The sequence below is a fragment of the Leucopleurus acutus genome (genome assembly GCF_964270905.1).
Source record: "Leucopleurus acutus genome assembly, chromosome: 15".
NCBI lineage: Eukaryota > Metazoa > Chordata > Mammalia > Artiodactyla > Delphinidae > Leucopleurus > Leucopleurus acutus.
This window is the reverse complement of record NC_139157.1, coordinates 13,638,974-13,656,746: the sequence shown is the minus strand read 5'-3', so window position 1 is coordinate 13,656,746 and position 17,773 is coordinate 13,638,974. Positions and strand designations below refer to the sequence as shown.

Sequence of the window (17,773 nt, the reverse complement as noted above, 5' to 3'; positions counted from 1 at the left end):
TCTATTTCTTTATCCGATGTAATTTTAACCCCAGTTAGATTTATATCTCAGCTGTAGCTGAGAGTTTGGAATCTTCCTCTGTATCAGTAGGAGAAGAGGAAAGAACAAGAAAAGGAGCCTCTTATCCCCAAAGCAGTTTGGAGATGGTGGAAAGGAGGGTACTTAGCAATTCAGCTGAGGAAATGACGAGAAGGAAATTGTTTTGTGTCTCAGGAACTGTGTGGAATTCCAAGATAAGAAAAACAGTTGCTAATTTGAGTATAAAAGCAGGAAACATGATATACTTATTTCCTTTTATGCAAACACAAGTATATGAGAGGTTGTGTGAAAATTATTTTTCTCTTGCTGAACCACAAAGACATAAAATCAAAGTGCTTCTTTTGGACATACTGGCTTTTCTTCTCGCTCTTCTCTTCCTGTGGATATCATGGCTAATAACACAACAAGTTTAGGGAGTCCATGGCCAGAAAACTTTTGGGGTAAGATTTTCTTTAACTGTTTTCAATTTAAAATTAGGATGCAGAGAAATGTACTGCCTAAAACTTATCAAAACATTGGAAATCTCTGAGCCATTTTGTTTATGGTAAATCGATTACCTAAAGTTTTCATAAATTTATTACAAATATTTGTTCATATAAAATGTCCATAAAGTGGGCGATGAAGTCGTTCAAGGAGAATCTGGGCGACACATATAGATTATGGCTGGTGTTACAAAATAATGAGAAAATAATAGGAAATGCTAATTAGAAAACAATAAGAATAAAACTGAGAAAAATTTTGTAAGTCTTTGCTGTTTGGAAATTGATAATTAATTTGTTGGAAAATTAAGTTTTATTTGTCTTACGGTTATATAGATTATGTACCTTTTTTAATGAAACTGAGAATTTCTATAGAGATTATTTTAACTTACATCGTCAATGTTATATTCTTTAATTTCCAAAGTGAATCTAAATAATAAATCTGTACTGAAGGAGTGTGATGACATGATTAAATAAGAAATCATATTATGAAATTAGACAAAAAAACTGTAATAGAACAAGTGGAACTAATACCACAAATAACATTATAAAGAAAGCCTAACAAGGGGAAAAAAGGAACAATACAACAGTAGCTTTTGGCTGGGTTCAGACCTGGCTTTTAGTCAGTTAGCAGCAGCAGGATGGAGCTGAGGTCAAAACCACGAGTCTTCCAAGGCTGGAGACACAGAAGGGCTGAGACATGAAATTGACACGGATGCTTGAGTTCAGGGAAATTTTAAAAATAAAGGGGGCAAGTTGAGTTAAATCCAGAAAAAAACTTTAAAGGAGATAATGGAGTTTATGAAGAGATCGATAGCCCTATTTACTGGTCCCGAACAAATGTTTCATCTTCACAGAGAACTCTTTTAGACTTTTCGTTGTGATTCCAAGGTACGTTTGGGGAACTATCCGGTGAAAAATGAGCAGTGATGTTGCCTGCTCTGAACAACCTACCTGGTCGTCCACCATCACAGAAACCTGCATGGAAAGAATTAATTAATTCTTTTTTACCATCAACATTTATGTTTGTTTCAAGTCTGAAAATGAGGGATATTAATAAACATCATAATGTAATTATTAAAAAATTAAGAAAAAGAAAGTAAATTATACTTGCATATTGTAAAGAATGGTTTTGGTAATAAGTTATTCTACGTGGAAACCAATAGACAATAAATCTTTGAATTGTGGGAGTCTTACTTATATAGGTTTCTTACAATACAGTTTGCTGTCCTCCTTTACAGAGAAAGTGAATGTGCTAAACACGCGCTAAAAAATAGCTAGCGTGTGTTTACCCTAAATTCATCATTGCAAAAATAAGTAACTATATAGATTATTCAAAAGTAAAGTAATTCTTACTGCAAAAAATAATCTGTAAAAGCCAAATCAATTTTTTTCAGGCCATTCAAAGTTAAATTTCAGGTTTACTTAAAGACTTAAGAAAAAAAATCATTATCTACTGATTAAAACATGGATAATAATCATAAAATAAACCTCAATTAAAAACAGAATGTTTAATTGGAGTCTATTTACCAATCCTGAAAATTTTTTTTAATATAGAAATCTATGCTTAAGAAAGAATTCAAACTTATTGTTCCAAAGATAGTTCCTAGTGTTTCTTTATCTTACTTTGTGAATACAACAGAAAATAGATGGAAATAATGAAAACCAGGAAGGGGAGTGTTACCTTGATAAGCATTAACAAAGCCAAACAAATATGTTGAGTAGATATAATGTTATAACGTTTGATGATATGGGGAAAATATATAAAAGATCACATTAATTCTTCTGGGGTTCAAGAAAATATCAAGTGTAAAATGCAAAAATGTGAATATATGAAATGTAAAAATTTCCTAAAATATAAGTGTTGATCTTTTAAATTTTTATTTCCTTTTTGTATCTAAATTGATATCTACATCACTGTCTCTGCAAAAATATTATTTGAAAATCTTATAAGGTACAGTGCAATACATTGCCTATTGCTTCCAAAATCAATTGTCTGCTTGGCACTTTGAATTCAGAGAAGAGAGAAAGAAGAGTTTAGAAAAGCAAAACTTGTACATTTAACCATATGAATTTCCCAAACTTAGGCTGTATAAAAGTTGTTTTCCAAATATAATTTTCCTGATTTACTTTAATGAATGTTGAAAAATAAGATAATGATACCAGGTTATTACCAATAGTGATAGCTTGAATTTTTTTGGTGATCACCCATTAAACCTTATTAAATGTTGTGCAAACATTACAGTAATTAGTGCAAAGGTGGGCAATAAAGTTGGCCTGAGAGTGACAACACAGCTGAAGACCACCACCTTGCATTTCTCACTTTTGCTTTCTTTGATGCATTTCCCGTCCCTACAAACATCCCCCATGAAAGCAGCAGGAAACATAACCTGTGAAAATTTGCTGCACTCTGCTTTAATGAAATAGACAAGTGTTGTTAAACTTGGTTAATTTTTTGGTATTCAGAATCTTAAAGAAAACCATTTGGTTATACTTCTTGCCTTACCACTTGTGTTTTTCCCTTTTGGCTAGCATTGTGAAAAATTGGGGAATTTATTGGCTTAGGAACTTGCATTTATTCACCTCATTTAATCCTCACCAAAACTATAATGTCTGTCCTCAAGAAGATTACACTCTTGGAAGAGATTATGTGTCCATAAATATGCAAATATATGTCTATACTGTCATGGAATAATACAAGATAATGTACATTAAAACGGCAATGATCGTTATGAGTTAGAAAGACAAATGTGGCAGAAATGGTCCCTAAATCCTCCTTAGAAAAAAAAAATGAGGCTTTATCTGTTCCTATAAATCAGATGAGTTTCAAATAGGGAAACAATTGTAGGAAGAACATTGTAGTCATTCATTTTTCCTACATTAACTTATTAACTCATCCTTTCATCCGTTTATCTATCCAGTTCATTAGTTTACTCAGAAGCATTGACTGACCACTCCTTATATATTAGTCAATACGTCAGGTGTTAGTGAGATAAATAAGGTGTAGTTGAAAATTTCAGGGAGTTCAGGAGAAGTGTTATCAGCAAATATGCAGAAGTAAAAACACACAAGCTGTATTTGTGGAGAAGTGTGAATGACTTGAGAAAGATTTGTGTAGTTTTGAAAGTCACTGTAAAAGTTTGACCTGATTTAACATAATTATTTTCAATTTACTTACTTCAAGTCTCCCCACTTTCCTCTTCCTTAGGACTTTTCTCTGAAGTTGGAAAGGGACAGTGGTGGTAGCTATACACTATCAAGGTTATTGGAAGGAGAGGGCCATTGGTTCTTGATCAAGTTCTGGTCTCTGCTGACAACGGATGTGTATTTCTCATCTGCTTTAGGGGAATTGTCCTTTTTTCTTGTCTCCGCTGCTGAGGACTCTTACCATAAAATTTGCCTCGTATGGTCTGTGCAACATTTGCTAATGTCATGATTTTTCCTTTCTGGTCTACTGGCTCTTATTCACGTACTTTTCCTTCTGTCTCAGTGGCACAGAACAATGTTGAATGCTCTCCCATCACCCTGGAGCTGTGGGAATTTGGACTGTATATCAGACCCCTAGACCTGGATATACTAATGTCCACACTTCCTCATTCCTCCTCTGCCTTTCAGGGACCCAGAGTTTCTCAGAGGGGATTGTCATCTTTCCCATCTGGATCCCTCTAAGAAGCTGGGAATGGATACCAATTTCTCTGGCATTCCCTAAATCAATCTGTAGCTCATCACAGGCAGAGATGGAGTGATGGCCCCTTCTCCAGGACTCTTACTGGTCACATAGTTTATAGCCCTTCTTCTCTCTCCCAAACATCTCCTCTTTACACTGCTTCTGAAAGTTTACTTGTTATGGATTGAATGTTTATGTCTCCTCCACCGTTCATATGTTGAAACCTTAACCCCCAATGCAGTGTTATCTGGAGATAAGACCTTTGGGTGTAATTTGGGTTAAATTAGAGGGTGGGGACGCCATGATGGGGTTAATGGCCTTAAAAGAAGAGGAAGAGGTAGTACTCTTTGTCTCTCTGTCTGCGTGTATGCACTGAGGCAAGGATGTGGGTTCTCTCCAGAACCTGATCCCGCTGGCACCTGGATCTTGGATTTCCTAGACCCCAGAACTGTGAGAAATAAACATCTGCTGTTTAAGCCACCCAGTCTATGGTATTTAAAGGGCAGCCCAAACTGACAAGGGCATGACTCGTAGACCATGGTTTATTTTTCCCAATACAGTTCATTATAGTAAAAAGGTATGTTCTTGAGTCCTTTAGGCTCTTAGCATTTTGAAACTGCAACAAACAAACAAACAAAAACCAAAACACTTTTCTCTGTCTCACGTTGTCTAGTGATTGCAGTAAAACAATTGGTTTTCAAGACTATCATCTATTCTGTGTATTTAATAATCCTATCACCAATTCTAAACATTAACTTTTTCTTTATTCTGGGTATCCTTGATAACAGCCCTAATCCTCTACCAGATAATTGAAATGGAGGATCGTTAGTTGATTTTTTGGTCAATCAAGTGCAGTCAAGGGCAGAAAACCTTGGTTAATAGCTGAAAATTTTATTCTTTAACCTGTGGAAAAATATGTCACTTAGAGACCTACCTCAGCAGATGGGAGTAAGTTGTTTCCAGAGAGGTTGAGGAGGGAGAAAGCTTTGCTGACCATGCACCCCAAAGATGTTCTTTATATTTCCTCTTCCCAAGTTGTAAACAAATACTGACTATATTTCAAATTCATATCTTTACTTTCCATTTTCAAAACTCTTGGACATTTCTTATTAACAGCCTTCTAATTATTTCCTTTATATCAGTTACTTAGGAAGTTTGAATAACAAACGCTTTTCTTTAAAACTGCTGTATCTCAGTTCCATAGAGAGAAGTTTGAAGATTCATCTCTCACTGAACTCCATGCTCAGAGATTATGATTCAGTAGGTATGGAGCAGAGCCTAGAAGAATGTATTTTTTGATAGGTTCCTGACTTTAGAACTTCTGCATCTACATTAATGAGAGAAATTTGCCTATAGTAGTCTTTTCTTATAATAGCCTTGTCAGGTTTTGGTATCAATGTTATGCAGGTTTCCTAAAACAGAGTAGGAATTGTTTTTTATTATCTGGAAACATTTGTGTAAGAGTGGCATTGTTTATTGTTTAAATGTTTGAAAAAATTCACCAGTGTAATTATAGGTAGTACTTTTAATAGGAAGGTTTTAAATGAAAAGTCAATTTGTTTAACAATATTGGACTACTCAGATATTCTACTGCTTCTTTGATTGCTTTAGGGCAGGAATCGTATTTTCTAGGAATTTGCCCATTTGAAGTAAATTTCTAAATGTGTTAACTTAAAGTTGTTCATGGTCTTCTCTCATATGTTTTTCTAAAATTTATTATGAAAGTGTTCAAATATACAGAAAAATTTGAAGAATTTTACAGGGAATATCCATATACCTACCGCCTGGAGTCTACTATTAACATTTTTATAATATTCATTCTATCTACCAATCTGTTAGTTTATATTTCCAAGTAAATTGCAGATATCAGTACACTTCCCCCTAATTAATTCAGCATTTTTTTATTAACAGGAATTCAATATTTTTTTTCTTTTTAAGGTGAAACATACATACAGTAAAATGTGTAAAATGATCAAAAATGAAGTGCACAGATCATAACTGAACATTTGCTGAATTTTGACAAATACATACACACCTGAGTAACCCAAACCCCGATCAAGATACAGAACATTATCTCCAACCCAAAAGTTCCCTAATGACACTCCTAGTCAATCCCTGTCTACATCATCCCCAGAGGAAACCACTAATATGTATTTATTGAAAAAAAATCTATGTATAAGTGGACCTGTGCTGTTCAAACCTGTGTTGTTCAAGGGTCAACTGTGTTTCTATCTTTGTGAGGTCTACTTTTTTTCCTATTTGCTATTACTCTTAGGGAATAGCCCTTTGGAAGTCCAACTCAGAGTCTAGAATATTTCCCAGAGTCTATCCTCCTTGGTATTCCCTGAAATCCAGGCTTTGTTTTCTAAGCCTACTGAGATTGCAGAGTTCTACTCAGGTTTTTTGCCTCTTCTGCCTCTCTTTACAGATCACTGTATGAGAGATTTTCTTTTCTCTTAGAATTTGCTCCCTCAAAGTTTGGGTAGGCCTCTGATGGCTTCAACCAGATTTAAAAACATATTTTTGATCTGTATTTTATAATTGGTCCCAGTGGTTTGATACATGTTAGTTTATCACACACAGAAAGTGATGGTCTACCGTGTTCCTTCTGAACATAATTTAACTTACCTTCTACTCTAACAATACTGTTGACTAATTATATTCAGAGTATGACTTATGCCTTGTGACTTTGGTCAAAACTACTTCCAAATCTCCCAGATTTTTACTTGTCCTACAATTGAGTCTAGTTTCCAGTAATCCAGAAAGAAAAAAGAAAATCAAGGGTGGCAGTTAGGCATCAGAAGTGGGACAGGATAAAATTTAGATAGGGCAGTCAGGGTAAGCCTCAATGAGAAGGTGACATGTGATCAAAGACCTGAAGTCACCCTTGTAGATGGCTGATAAAAGAGTTTCAGGAATAGATCACCACAAGCACAAGGCCCTAAATTGGGAGCACAGCTGATGTGTTTAAGGAATGGCAAACAGGGCAGTGTGGATGGAGCTGAATGAGCCAGGGGAAGAGTAGTGATGAGCACAGATAATTGAGATCAAATTGGGAGCATCAGGGAGGTAGTAGAGTAGATAATGAGAAGTTGAATTGTGGATATATTCTGAAAGCAGACCCAATAGGATTTTCCGGGAGATGAGATACACATAGGAAATATTTATTCTTTGTTTAAATTATTGTAATTAAAAGTTTTCTGAACCTTAAATATAATTCTTCCTAAAAACGATTTTTACTGAAGTCTTATTGTCTGAACCATCCTCCTATATACTCCAGGGTACCAAGAACAGCATAGCCTACTTCAGTGATAGCTAAGCTTAATGATTCTTACAATTGGAAAAGATTTTGTGAATTGATCAATGTTCTGTTGTCAAAGATAAAATCACTTTTCAGATATCAGAACGATTCAACTCAAGGCCACTAGATGGTGACCTCTACTAAATTTTGACACTAATGGACAGAATTCTAGGTGTGGGTAAGATTTATTGAAAACCAGATTCAATATTAGAATCTTAGAATTAGAAGGGACTATAGTGACCATTATCATTAGGCCAGGAAGGGTCAAATGACTTGGGAAAGTTATACAACCATTAGTAATCATAGCTGTCATTTATTGAGAACTTATGTGCCGGCCTTTTGGTAGTTGTATAGACACAGGTTACAAAATAGGATAACAACATTTAATTTATATGCTATGCCCTGCTAATGTTAGAGTTTGTTCCTTTTTTCCTTTAAGGGAGATCTACCTTTTCTAAGGCAATCATTCGGTCTTTTTAGTTGCATTATATTGTAATTACGTGAAGTAAAATTATTTCCCCTTGATTCTACATTTTAAAAGTTTCTATTTTCTTTTTTTTCTTGAAATGAACCTTATGCTACTTTTCTCTATAGATTAACCTTTTGGAATATTTTATTTGTCAGAAGAGACTGTGGTAGAGAGGCTCAAAGGGCATATACACTGAGACCATGTATAGGAATGCTTGTAAACTTTAAATTGAAATAGTCAAAATAAATATGTCTCTTTAATCTTATCTATTATATCTGCTTGTATCCTGAGATATTTAGAATCTTCCATCAGACCCTAGTGGTTACATTGGTTTATACACAAAAGCAAGGACATGTACTTTGCAAACCAGAGTATTTGTCTTTTCACTTTATGTCATACCTGAGTGAAAGCCCCCCTGACCAGTGCTAGTTGTCAATATTCAATTATTAAAATAAATTATGTTAGTTCTACAACATAAACCTTAGACTCTGTTTCAATATCAATAAAATTAGGAGACTGTGGGACTTCCCTGGCGGTCCAGTGGTTAAGACCCCACACTTCCACTGCAGGGAGCACGGGTTCGATCCCTGGTGGGGAAACTAATATCCTGCCCACCATTCAGTGCAGCCCCCCAAAAAAGTAAGAAATAAAAAATAAAATTAGGAGTGTGAGCTGAAACATTTTTAAGAGTTTGTTTTCATTGAAACCTTGTATCTCTGATTCTATATCTGAAGTTGTTGATATTTAAAATTCTCCAGTGGAGGCTGTTGATTTAGGAAAGTATAACTGTAGAATATATAATACTGCCTTACCATATTTTCCCCAAGTATTTCTGTCCGTAACAGGCTACTAAATCTGGTATTAAATTGATATAGTTTTTATGCATTTTCACTTTCATTTTAGATTAATATTTTCTTAGAACACACCAAAGAAATAAAACATTCCCCTAATTGGGTTGTTTGACAGTTAAGTGATATAGTACACTTAAAATAGTGCCCGAGACGTATAAATTAAATTAATCAAATTAGAAATGCATATTACTGTTTACCACAATAATAAAATAAAAATAGGTTTGCATTTTATAAACTATATTCCTCCAAACATCAAAATTTTCTTAATCACAGTTTTAGTGAAACCTTTCTACCTTGGAATAATAGAAGTTCAAATTTAAAAGGAGCTTATAGTTTACCAGTGAAGTGTCTACCTAATGCATTATTTTCCTACTCAAAGGTATAATAACATTAAGATGGATCATAATATATCTTTCATTCATCTATTCTAAATAGGAAGACAGAATATCTGAGTGAATTTATTCACTTTGATTATTTATTTATTCTTTGATTAAATTTATTCTTTGATTAAAGTGTTTCTCACGGTAATCAACTCATGGAATCTCTGGAGTATAAACTAATGAATAAACTCTTTCAGGGACAACTGATGACAATGTACAATAATAAATTATTCAAGTTATGTGCAATATGCCACACAAAAACAAAGATTGCCAAAAACTCACTGAAATATGGTAAAGTTAGGTATTTTTCTTAACCAAAGAACTAAATTTAGCAAAATGCCTGGACTCACATACTTATTTGGAAAGAAGAGAAAGGACTGGGTTTTATGAAGTATTTGAGTAGTTCATGATTTTTATTTATCTCTTTTCTAAGAGCAACTAAAACAGTTTTTCCAGTGAAATCCAGAATTTAGATAGCCATTATAAGCAACACAAAACTTAAAGGAACTTTATAATGATTATAGTAATAATTAAAATTTGATCCAGCAAATCTATTCTCTGATAAACTATTATGGCATAAAATGGCAAAGACAAGTAAGTATAATAAAGTAAGCAGATGCTAAAGTTTCTAAAACATAATTTAATCTGATTATTAAATTACTGCTAGAAAATAACATTATCATTTACATCATGGGACAAGAGCATCTAAACCTCAGTTTATCACCACTACCCCCCTCAACGTCTTATTTCTAGGACATTAGGTGGTATGATACTTTGGAATAATTTTTACATTCTTTTCACTTTGGGTCTCTTATGACCAGGTTCTTTCCTATTCTTACTACAACTTCCCAGATTAAGCCATTATTACTGCATGTTTGAATCATTGCTTCACCATCCTCCCCGTTTCTCTGCTTTCAGTCTACCACAGATGTCACTACCTGCTCCATCTTCATCCTTCCTAATGGGTAATTTTGCTCAAGCCTCTTCTTTGTCCACAGTGGAGAGGTTGAACTTCTTGGAGAAGTACTCATGTTCTTCCATCATCTGACCCCCAACTTATTGCAGGTAAAGTGGCCAATGACCCACTCATTGCCACATCTAAAGGACATTTTTCTTATTTTAAATCTTCTAGAATGTTAACTCTACCAGGACTGAGACTTTATTTTCTTCCCTGCTCTCTCTGTACTTAGCAGTACTTGGTATCTAGTGTGTGCTTTATGTGTTAACAAGTGAATAGTAAATATCTCTGGGGCATCTGGTTGCTAATCAGTACTACCTAAAATTCTCTCCTCACTTTGATTCAGAGCTAGTAATCTCTCTTGTTTCCGTGGACCACCCTAATTAGCCCTTCTTTTTTTCCCTGGTGTTGACTTCCACCACCAGTTAAATTCTGGTCTTCCTGGAAGTTTGTTCTCAACTTGCTTCTATAAACATATTCCTTTCCTTTAGTAGAAGTGCTTTCCATGGATGGTTGAACTCTTGTAGCATGAAGATTCCCAGTTTTGCTTCTCTTTAAGTTCCATATTTATTTAACCCTGAATTCCAAATAGATGTCCCAGGGACACACACATTCAACATCTTCCTAATATCAGTTTCAGCCCCAGTTCTACATTCTCACATTTCTTCCCTGTTTGGATGAATGATACTAGTATCCACCTATCCACCCTCATCTGCCCACGCCAGAACCTGGGAGTCATTCTAGATTCATCCTTTCCTCAGTGTAGCAAAGCGTGGTTTTTTTAACTGGTTGACTTTGTGTGTGTGTGTGTGTGTGTGCGTGTATGTGTGTGTTTGGTTGGTTTTTACCGGTTGATTTTTATTTTTAGAAGATGAAGGTGGGGAGGGATTGTATGTCCTTTGTTTTAAATTTTCTTTTATTTTGAAGGATCCCCAAGTTTCCCCTCAATCTTGCCTCTTTTTTCCTTTATTTTGTGGTTCCCCAAAAGCACCTATCCTTTTCTTTCTTTCTTATTTTAAACAGCTTTACTGAGATATATTTCACAGACTATGTAATTCACCCACTTAAAGTATACAATTAAATGGGTTTTTTTTTTTTATAGTTACAGGGTTGTGTGACCACCACCACAATCTGATTTAAGAACATTTTGTCCTTCAAAAAGAAACCTGTCCCCATTAGAGGTCCCTCCCATTCCCTTCCATCTCATCCCCTTGCCCTAGACCATCACTAAGCTACTCTCCATCTATATAGTTTGTGTGCTCTGGACATTTCATGTAAATAGAATATAAAATATGAGATCTTTTGTGCTTGGATTCTTTTCGTCCCTATAGGAAGATTACTTTCCAAGACTGCCTCTTCCCATACCTATATTCACTTGTAAGTCTGTTTCCTGTAGTCAGCGTGATCATGGACCAGTTCACCTTTTAACTATTTTTACAGTATTTCCAGAATTGCCCTTCTTCTCCATGATAGCTTGTGGTAGAAGTATGAGAGATAATTTACTGGTTTCTGCTTTCCATCATTTTTTTTATTATTATTATTATTTTTTTTGCGGTACACGGGTCTCTCACTGTTGTGGCCTCTCCCGTTGTGGAGCACAGGCTCCGGACGCGCAGGCTCAGGGGCCACGGCTCACGGGCCCAGCCGCTCCGCGGCATGTGAGATCTTCCCGGACCGGGGCACGAACCCGCGTCCCCTGCATCGGCAGGCGGACTCTCAACCACTGAGCCACCAGGGAAGCCCCATCATTTATTTTTAATTTACCAGTTTCTATTTTCCATTGCTTATTTTTTTTTTTTTTTTATTTATTTTTGGCTGCATTGGGTCTTCGTTGCTGTCCACGGACTTTCCCTAGTTGTGGAGAGCGGGGGCTACTCTTCTTGCGGTGCGCGGGCTTCTCATTGCGGTGGCTTCTTTTGTTGCGGAGCACGGGCTCTAGGTGCACAGGCTTCAGTCGTCATGGCTCACAGGCTCTAGAATGCAGCCTCAGCAGTAGTGGCGAACGGGCTTAGTTGCTCCGAGGCATGTGGGATCTTCCCGGACCAGGGCTCGAAACTGTGTCCCCTGCATTCGCAGGCAGATTCTCAACCACTGTGCCACCAGGGAAGTCCCCCACTGTTTATTGTTTAGGTAAATTGAACTTTGAATATTTTTTCTGTCTTCTAATTATGCTGAAGGCATGGTTTTGTATATTTTTATTTGGTCATCTTGTTTTTCTCTATTGTTTTTTAGAAGAAACTTTGGAAAATTCTGATTTACATGGTTTCACTGCCTTGGCAGCCCAGATTTTCTATAATCCCTTTTTTAGATTCCAAATTTTGGGGCACTGATAAGTACAAGTTAATGTGGAATTTTACTGTATTATCAATAAGGCTAATTTTAGGTTCTGACTGTGTTTATTGCTTTTTCCAGAGAAAGCCTAACTCTATGAAATCCCAGTCTCAAGAAATTGCACTTTAAGGCTATGACAATATTATTTTGATGAGAGACATTTTTGAAGAACAATACTGGGTCTAGAAGATCTGTTATAAATCATCTTGTATTTCAGAAGTCATCTTCTTAGTATAAAGAATGTATTGCTTAGATTTGACATAAATAGTTGTTTTAGAGGATTTCAATATAAGCATTTGTGATAATTGTGAAAATAGGACATAACAGATATAGTCTTATCACGGGAGATAAATGTGACAATATAAGGTGGAAAGACACTAAAATATGTCCAAAAATTAATTATTCTTTTGTATTTGTTAATATTGGTTTGTTTTGTTATTTCTGCATCATAGATTTTGTGTAAACAATCATAGATTACAACAATAAACTGGAGAGAACTTTGGCAGTCATAAAATCTAACTCCTTGATTTGAAGAAAGTAATAAAATAAGTGAGTCTAAATAAATTTTATAAAAATCACACAGTATGTTAGGAATAGAGCTGAGTTTGGCACCCTAAATCAGTTATCTTTTGCTGTGTAACAATCCACCGCAAAACATAGTGACTTAAAACAGCCATTTACTTAGCTCACAATTCTGTGGGCTGGCAACTTGGGCTGGGGTCAGCTTGACGGATTTTCTGCTGGTCTTCTTTCATGGACCACACTCAGTTGTTGGGTTGACTGTATTTAAAATTCAATGCATACTGAGTTTTCCAAACAGAAATTTTAAAATTATATCCAGGTATCAGGAAAAATATGTTGAAATGCACAGAATTTGAGAGAGAAAGACAGGCTTTGGGATAGTGGGAAAATCAACATGGCTGTGGGTTAGATCATGGGGTAGAGGGTCGGTAAGTGTGGTGGGTGATAAGGCCAGAAGGGTCTTCTAATATCCAGCATGTCTTTCGATTCAATGCAGGGTCTCTGCTACCCAGTTTTATTCAAGAATATGTTTTTAGTTCACAAGAAGAAGCGATAAGGTAGAATTTCCATTTGGGAATGGCATTTTCCCCTCCTCACAACAGGAAATCTGGACAAATACAAGTTCTGTGAGTTGGAGGATACTGGTGTTGTAACAGAGATTCCATGGGGATTCAGGGGACAGGAATTTCAATATCACAAGGGCATGATAACAGCATGAACCAGGTTGGGAACCAAGAAAAAGCTCAGTAGTCTGCATAGGTCATGTCATCAATGAGTCAAAGATATAGGTGAGAGTCCAGGAGTTCCGGAAATATGACATAAATCAGTCAGCCCCCCAGGTGGTTCTAGCCCAGCACTTCCTGTCTCAGAATGAGAACAGGAAGTGAGGCATCATGCAGCCTGCGGGTGGAAGACATTGGTGGGGATGATGAAAGCAGACAGAGGAAAAGGCAAAGTCAATGTGACTATGAAATTTTTTTATCAATTTTTGGCACATTAGTTGCTACTGTAACTCTAAAGGAAATAATCTCTGGACTATATTTGCAACTCCATAAAATTTATGAGCTAAAGAACAGCCTTTTTAAAAAAATGAGACTTTTTAATTACTAATTTCTTAAAGATAATAAAATAGCATAAGCAATATGGAATGCTACAGTTAAAAAAATCTCATTTTGTATCCTTTATTCTCTTGCTTTGATAAACGGAAGCATATCCGCTTCATTTATTCATATCCACCTAGCACCATCTTCTAGTTCCCAAATCCAAAATCGAAGTTAATCATGTAATCCGTAGTAACCGTTTGTATTTTGCCTATGTATTTAGTTGGACACCTATTTACAAAGCAAATTGCCTCTTTGTTTTCTTTGTTTCAGAGGGCGTTATAATGTCCTTCACAGTGTCCATGGCAACTGTACTTGTAATTGGAGGATTTATTTGGGCTTTGTTTGTTTGTTTCTCTCGAAGAAGAGCCAGTGCCCCCATCTCACAGTGGAGTTCAAGCCGGAGATCTAGATCTTCTTACACCCACGGCCTCAACAGAACTGGCTTTTACCGCCACAGTGGCTGTGAACGTCGAAGCAACCTCAGCCTGGCGAGCCTCACTTTCCAGCGCCAAGCTTCCCTGGAACAAGCCAATTCCTTTCCAAGAAAATCAAGCTTCAGGGGCTCAACTTTCCATCCGTTTCTGCAAAGTCCACCACTTCCCGTGGAAACTGAGAGTCACATGGTGACTTTCCCTTCATCCAATACCTCCTCCACCATCAACACTTCCCACAGTCTGGGCCGTCCTGATTTCCACTGGTCCAATCACAGTCTTCGGATTGGCCTTTCAACACCAGCCCCACCTGCCTATGAGTCAATCATAAAGGCTTTCCCGGATTCCTGAGTCGCGTGCTTTTGTTTCTCTCTTTTCTTGTCTTTTATTGAAAAGAAATCACAAATAGGCTAAACAGAATTTTGAAGACATGGCCCAAATGCCTAATGAGTTTCTAACCTGAAACGAGCACACACAAGTTGGACATTACAATGTAAAACACATTTTCTTTGAACACATCTTTTTTCTTTGTCTCACAAAAGAATAATATGTTTCCAAAGAGTTGTATATTTATGTATTTTGTATTCGATGTGAGAATTATTAAAGATAGTGATTCTTACCTAAGAATCAGCTGGATACAGTATATATATTTTAGACTAAAATAAAAACTTTAGATATTTGTGGTTTACAATCCTCATTTGCTGTCCAGTGTGACTATAAAGGGGAAAAAAATCACTTAAAAGTGTATAACATTTTTTTAAAAAAATTTCTATCCTAAGGCATTTTAATTTAATTTTCTTTAGAAGGACAAGTGCCCCACATCACCATCTTGGATTTTCAATGGATTATATGGACACAAAATGACAGAACATAGGAGATTCTAAAGTTTCTTGATTCCACTCATTTATGAGAAGTGAGGGAAGCAAGTAAAGGACGCTGAACTCAGTGGGTGTTGAAGATCCTATAGTAATTCTGACACTTATTTTCCCCCCAGACTCCTTTTGTGCTTTCCCCAAGAATAGTTATCCACATCACTAAGGCAAAATCCTTGTTTTTACTCACACGGTGATTTAACATTTCTTTACTGTTGTGCTTATATTGCTATAAAAACAACAACAGCAAATCCAATTCATTTGATCTAAAAACAAATTTTAACACTGAGCTTACATTTTTTTTAAGGGGTAAATTTTATTTCTTACATTTAAAGCTAGCAACTGGGAAAGTGCATTATCTAGGGATCTTCTGCAACTTCACAGACAGAAGGGTTAGTGGGGAGACAGTCTTTCAGCCAAATAGGTGTTACAACCATGAAGAATCCTCCTTCCTGGATGGACTCATTGGTCATCATCTTTTATTTGCTTCTCTATGAATTTCAACTTCAGCTTCTGTGAAGAGTCTTTGCACAAAGGTTAAACTATGTCAAATGGTCCTTGGTGCAGATAGTTATTTAAGGAGTCCACCTCTACAGGTAGCCACCCTCCTAAAGGAAGAGAGCTTCAGTGGCCAGATGCCTGTGGCTGCCCTTTTTCATTTAAGGACACGAGTTCACAGGATTATTACTCAAAAGACCTGTGGTTTGTTTCTGATATAATGAATATTTAGCTTATGTTGCTGTTTGTTTCTCTGAACATTGGAATTTTCCGTGAAGAAAAATGTACTCTCATTGTAGTTTCTGCAATGCAGCTGTCCCAGCTAATAGTATCTGAATATGGCTCAAGAGTGGAATAACTCTTACTTAATAAAAGATTCTGTATAGCATTTTCTTTGTTTTTTATTTAGCTTACATTTTCCATTGTTCTTCAAGGACAATTATGCTAAAAGATGTCTATAGTAAATGTCTATAAATAGATGCTCTCTAATGCAATATACCTGAAAGAAGAAAGAAAGAAGGAGGAAAGGAAGGAAGGGCAGAAGGAAGGAAGAAAAGAAAAAAAAAGCTCGCAGGATGACGAATTTGTTGTAAGCTGTTTTTGGACAAACTTGGCAGTTACCTTATAACCACGTAAGGTTTTAAGAGATCATTAATTTAGTAACAAGTCTATCTTTTGCTTGTGAGTCATCCTTAATGTTTACCATGAGAAGTAAGTAAAGTGTATGCTTTTTGTCTAGAATTTATGCTGGGAGTAAAAACTGCTTTATGTCTCTCAAATGAGGAAAATGAGAGCAGAAATCCCCTGGGTATTTAACCATCTGGCAGAATTATTGCCTCCTCTCTCCCCAAGTTATGAAACAATCAAAATAAGTATCTTGTAAAAATTGTGCAATGTATGAAATGTGAAATTAAAGCAAAAATTGGAGACTTTTTTAGTTGTATTTGTTTTATTTGAAATATTTAGTTGATTACAGAATAAAATTAAACTGGTGTCAATTTCGATTCAGAGTTTATTTATTGAATAGCCTGTGATGATTTCCTATTTATTTGGTATTTTAACTCAGTTAAGGCCATTCTCTATAAACTATTCCAGAGATACAAACCTTACTTTATCTAATAATGTATAACAGAAAAAGAGTAACATCACAAATAAAAGAAACAGAATTTTCAATGTATTAATACAGATGTAAAAATAAGTAAGTTATTTGTTAAAAACATTAGATTCTTACCTCGCTAGGTAAACAATTCCAAAATTATTTAACTTTTTTAGAGAATAAACTTTTTTATTGAGATATAATTGGAATATAGCATTATATTGGTTTTAAGTGTACAACATAAAGATTTGATATACATATATATTGCAAAATGATCACCACAGTCCAATCTAATTAACATCCATAACCACACCTAGTTACTTGTGATGAGAACTTTGAAGATCTACTCTCAGAAACTTTTAAATATACAATATGGTATTATTAACTATAGTCACCATGCTGTACATTACATCTCCGGGATTTATTTATTTCAGAACTGGAAGTTTATGCCTTTTTTGATGACCTTCACCCATTTGATCTCTCCTCTCTTCCCCTGCCTCCCATGTCTGGCAATCTGTTCTCTGATATCAGTAGAAAGTCCCATTTATTCATCTGGAATTTTGCCTAATATATTCATGTCTTGAAGCAACTAGGAATAAACTTTTTGAAACTAAGAAAAAAGAACCCTAGTAATATGTGAAAACCACAAGCCAAACCTGAAGAGCTATAGAAGTGTCTAGTTTTATTGCAAGTGGTGGCTGATGTACAGATAAGGAAGAAAAAAATCAAGCCAGAAATTTCCAAAATTAATTAGCTTCTGGGTAACGGGAGCAAAA

At 35.6% G+C, this 17,773-nt stretch overlaps 1 protein-coding gene across 2 annotated transcripts; it reads left to right on the top strand.

The window, feature by feature from the left end:
• Positions 1-330: 330 nt before the first annotated feature.
• Positions 331-16,808, top strand: MYCT1 (MYC target 1). 2 transcript variants are annotated; one of them, XM_082856051.1, is made up of 2 exons: positions 331-479; positions 14,371-16,808. In XM_082856051.1, the coding sequence occupies exons 1-2, from the start codon at positions 428-430 to the stop codon at positions 14,880-14,882; spliced, it is 564 nt and encodes a 187-aa protein (XP_082712177.1). In that variant the 5' UTR covers positions 331-427; the 3' UTR covers positions 14,883-16,808. The 2 variants fall into 2 exon arrangements, 1 of the variants encoding a protein (XP_082712177.1); XR_014326796.1 differs by lacking the exon at positions 331-479 and adding an exon at positions 10,119-10,251 and having other exon boundaries at positions 14,371-14,468.
• Positions 16,809-17,773: the final 965 nt, after the last annotated feature.

What these genes read in the sequence shown, in the direction of transcription:
- MYCT1 (XM_082856051.1), top strand. Translation starts at nt 428, where the DNA reads ATGGCTAATAACACAACAAGTTTAGGGAGTCCATGGCCAGAAAACTTT. An exon ending in ATGGCCAGAAAACTTTTGGG is followed by an intron (nt 480 to 14,370) that starts GTAAGATTTTCT and finishes TCTTTGTTTCAG; the next exon opens with AGGGCGTTATAATGTCCTTC.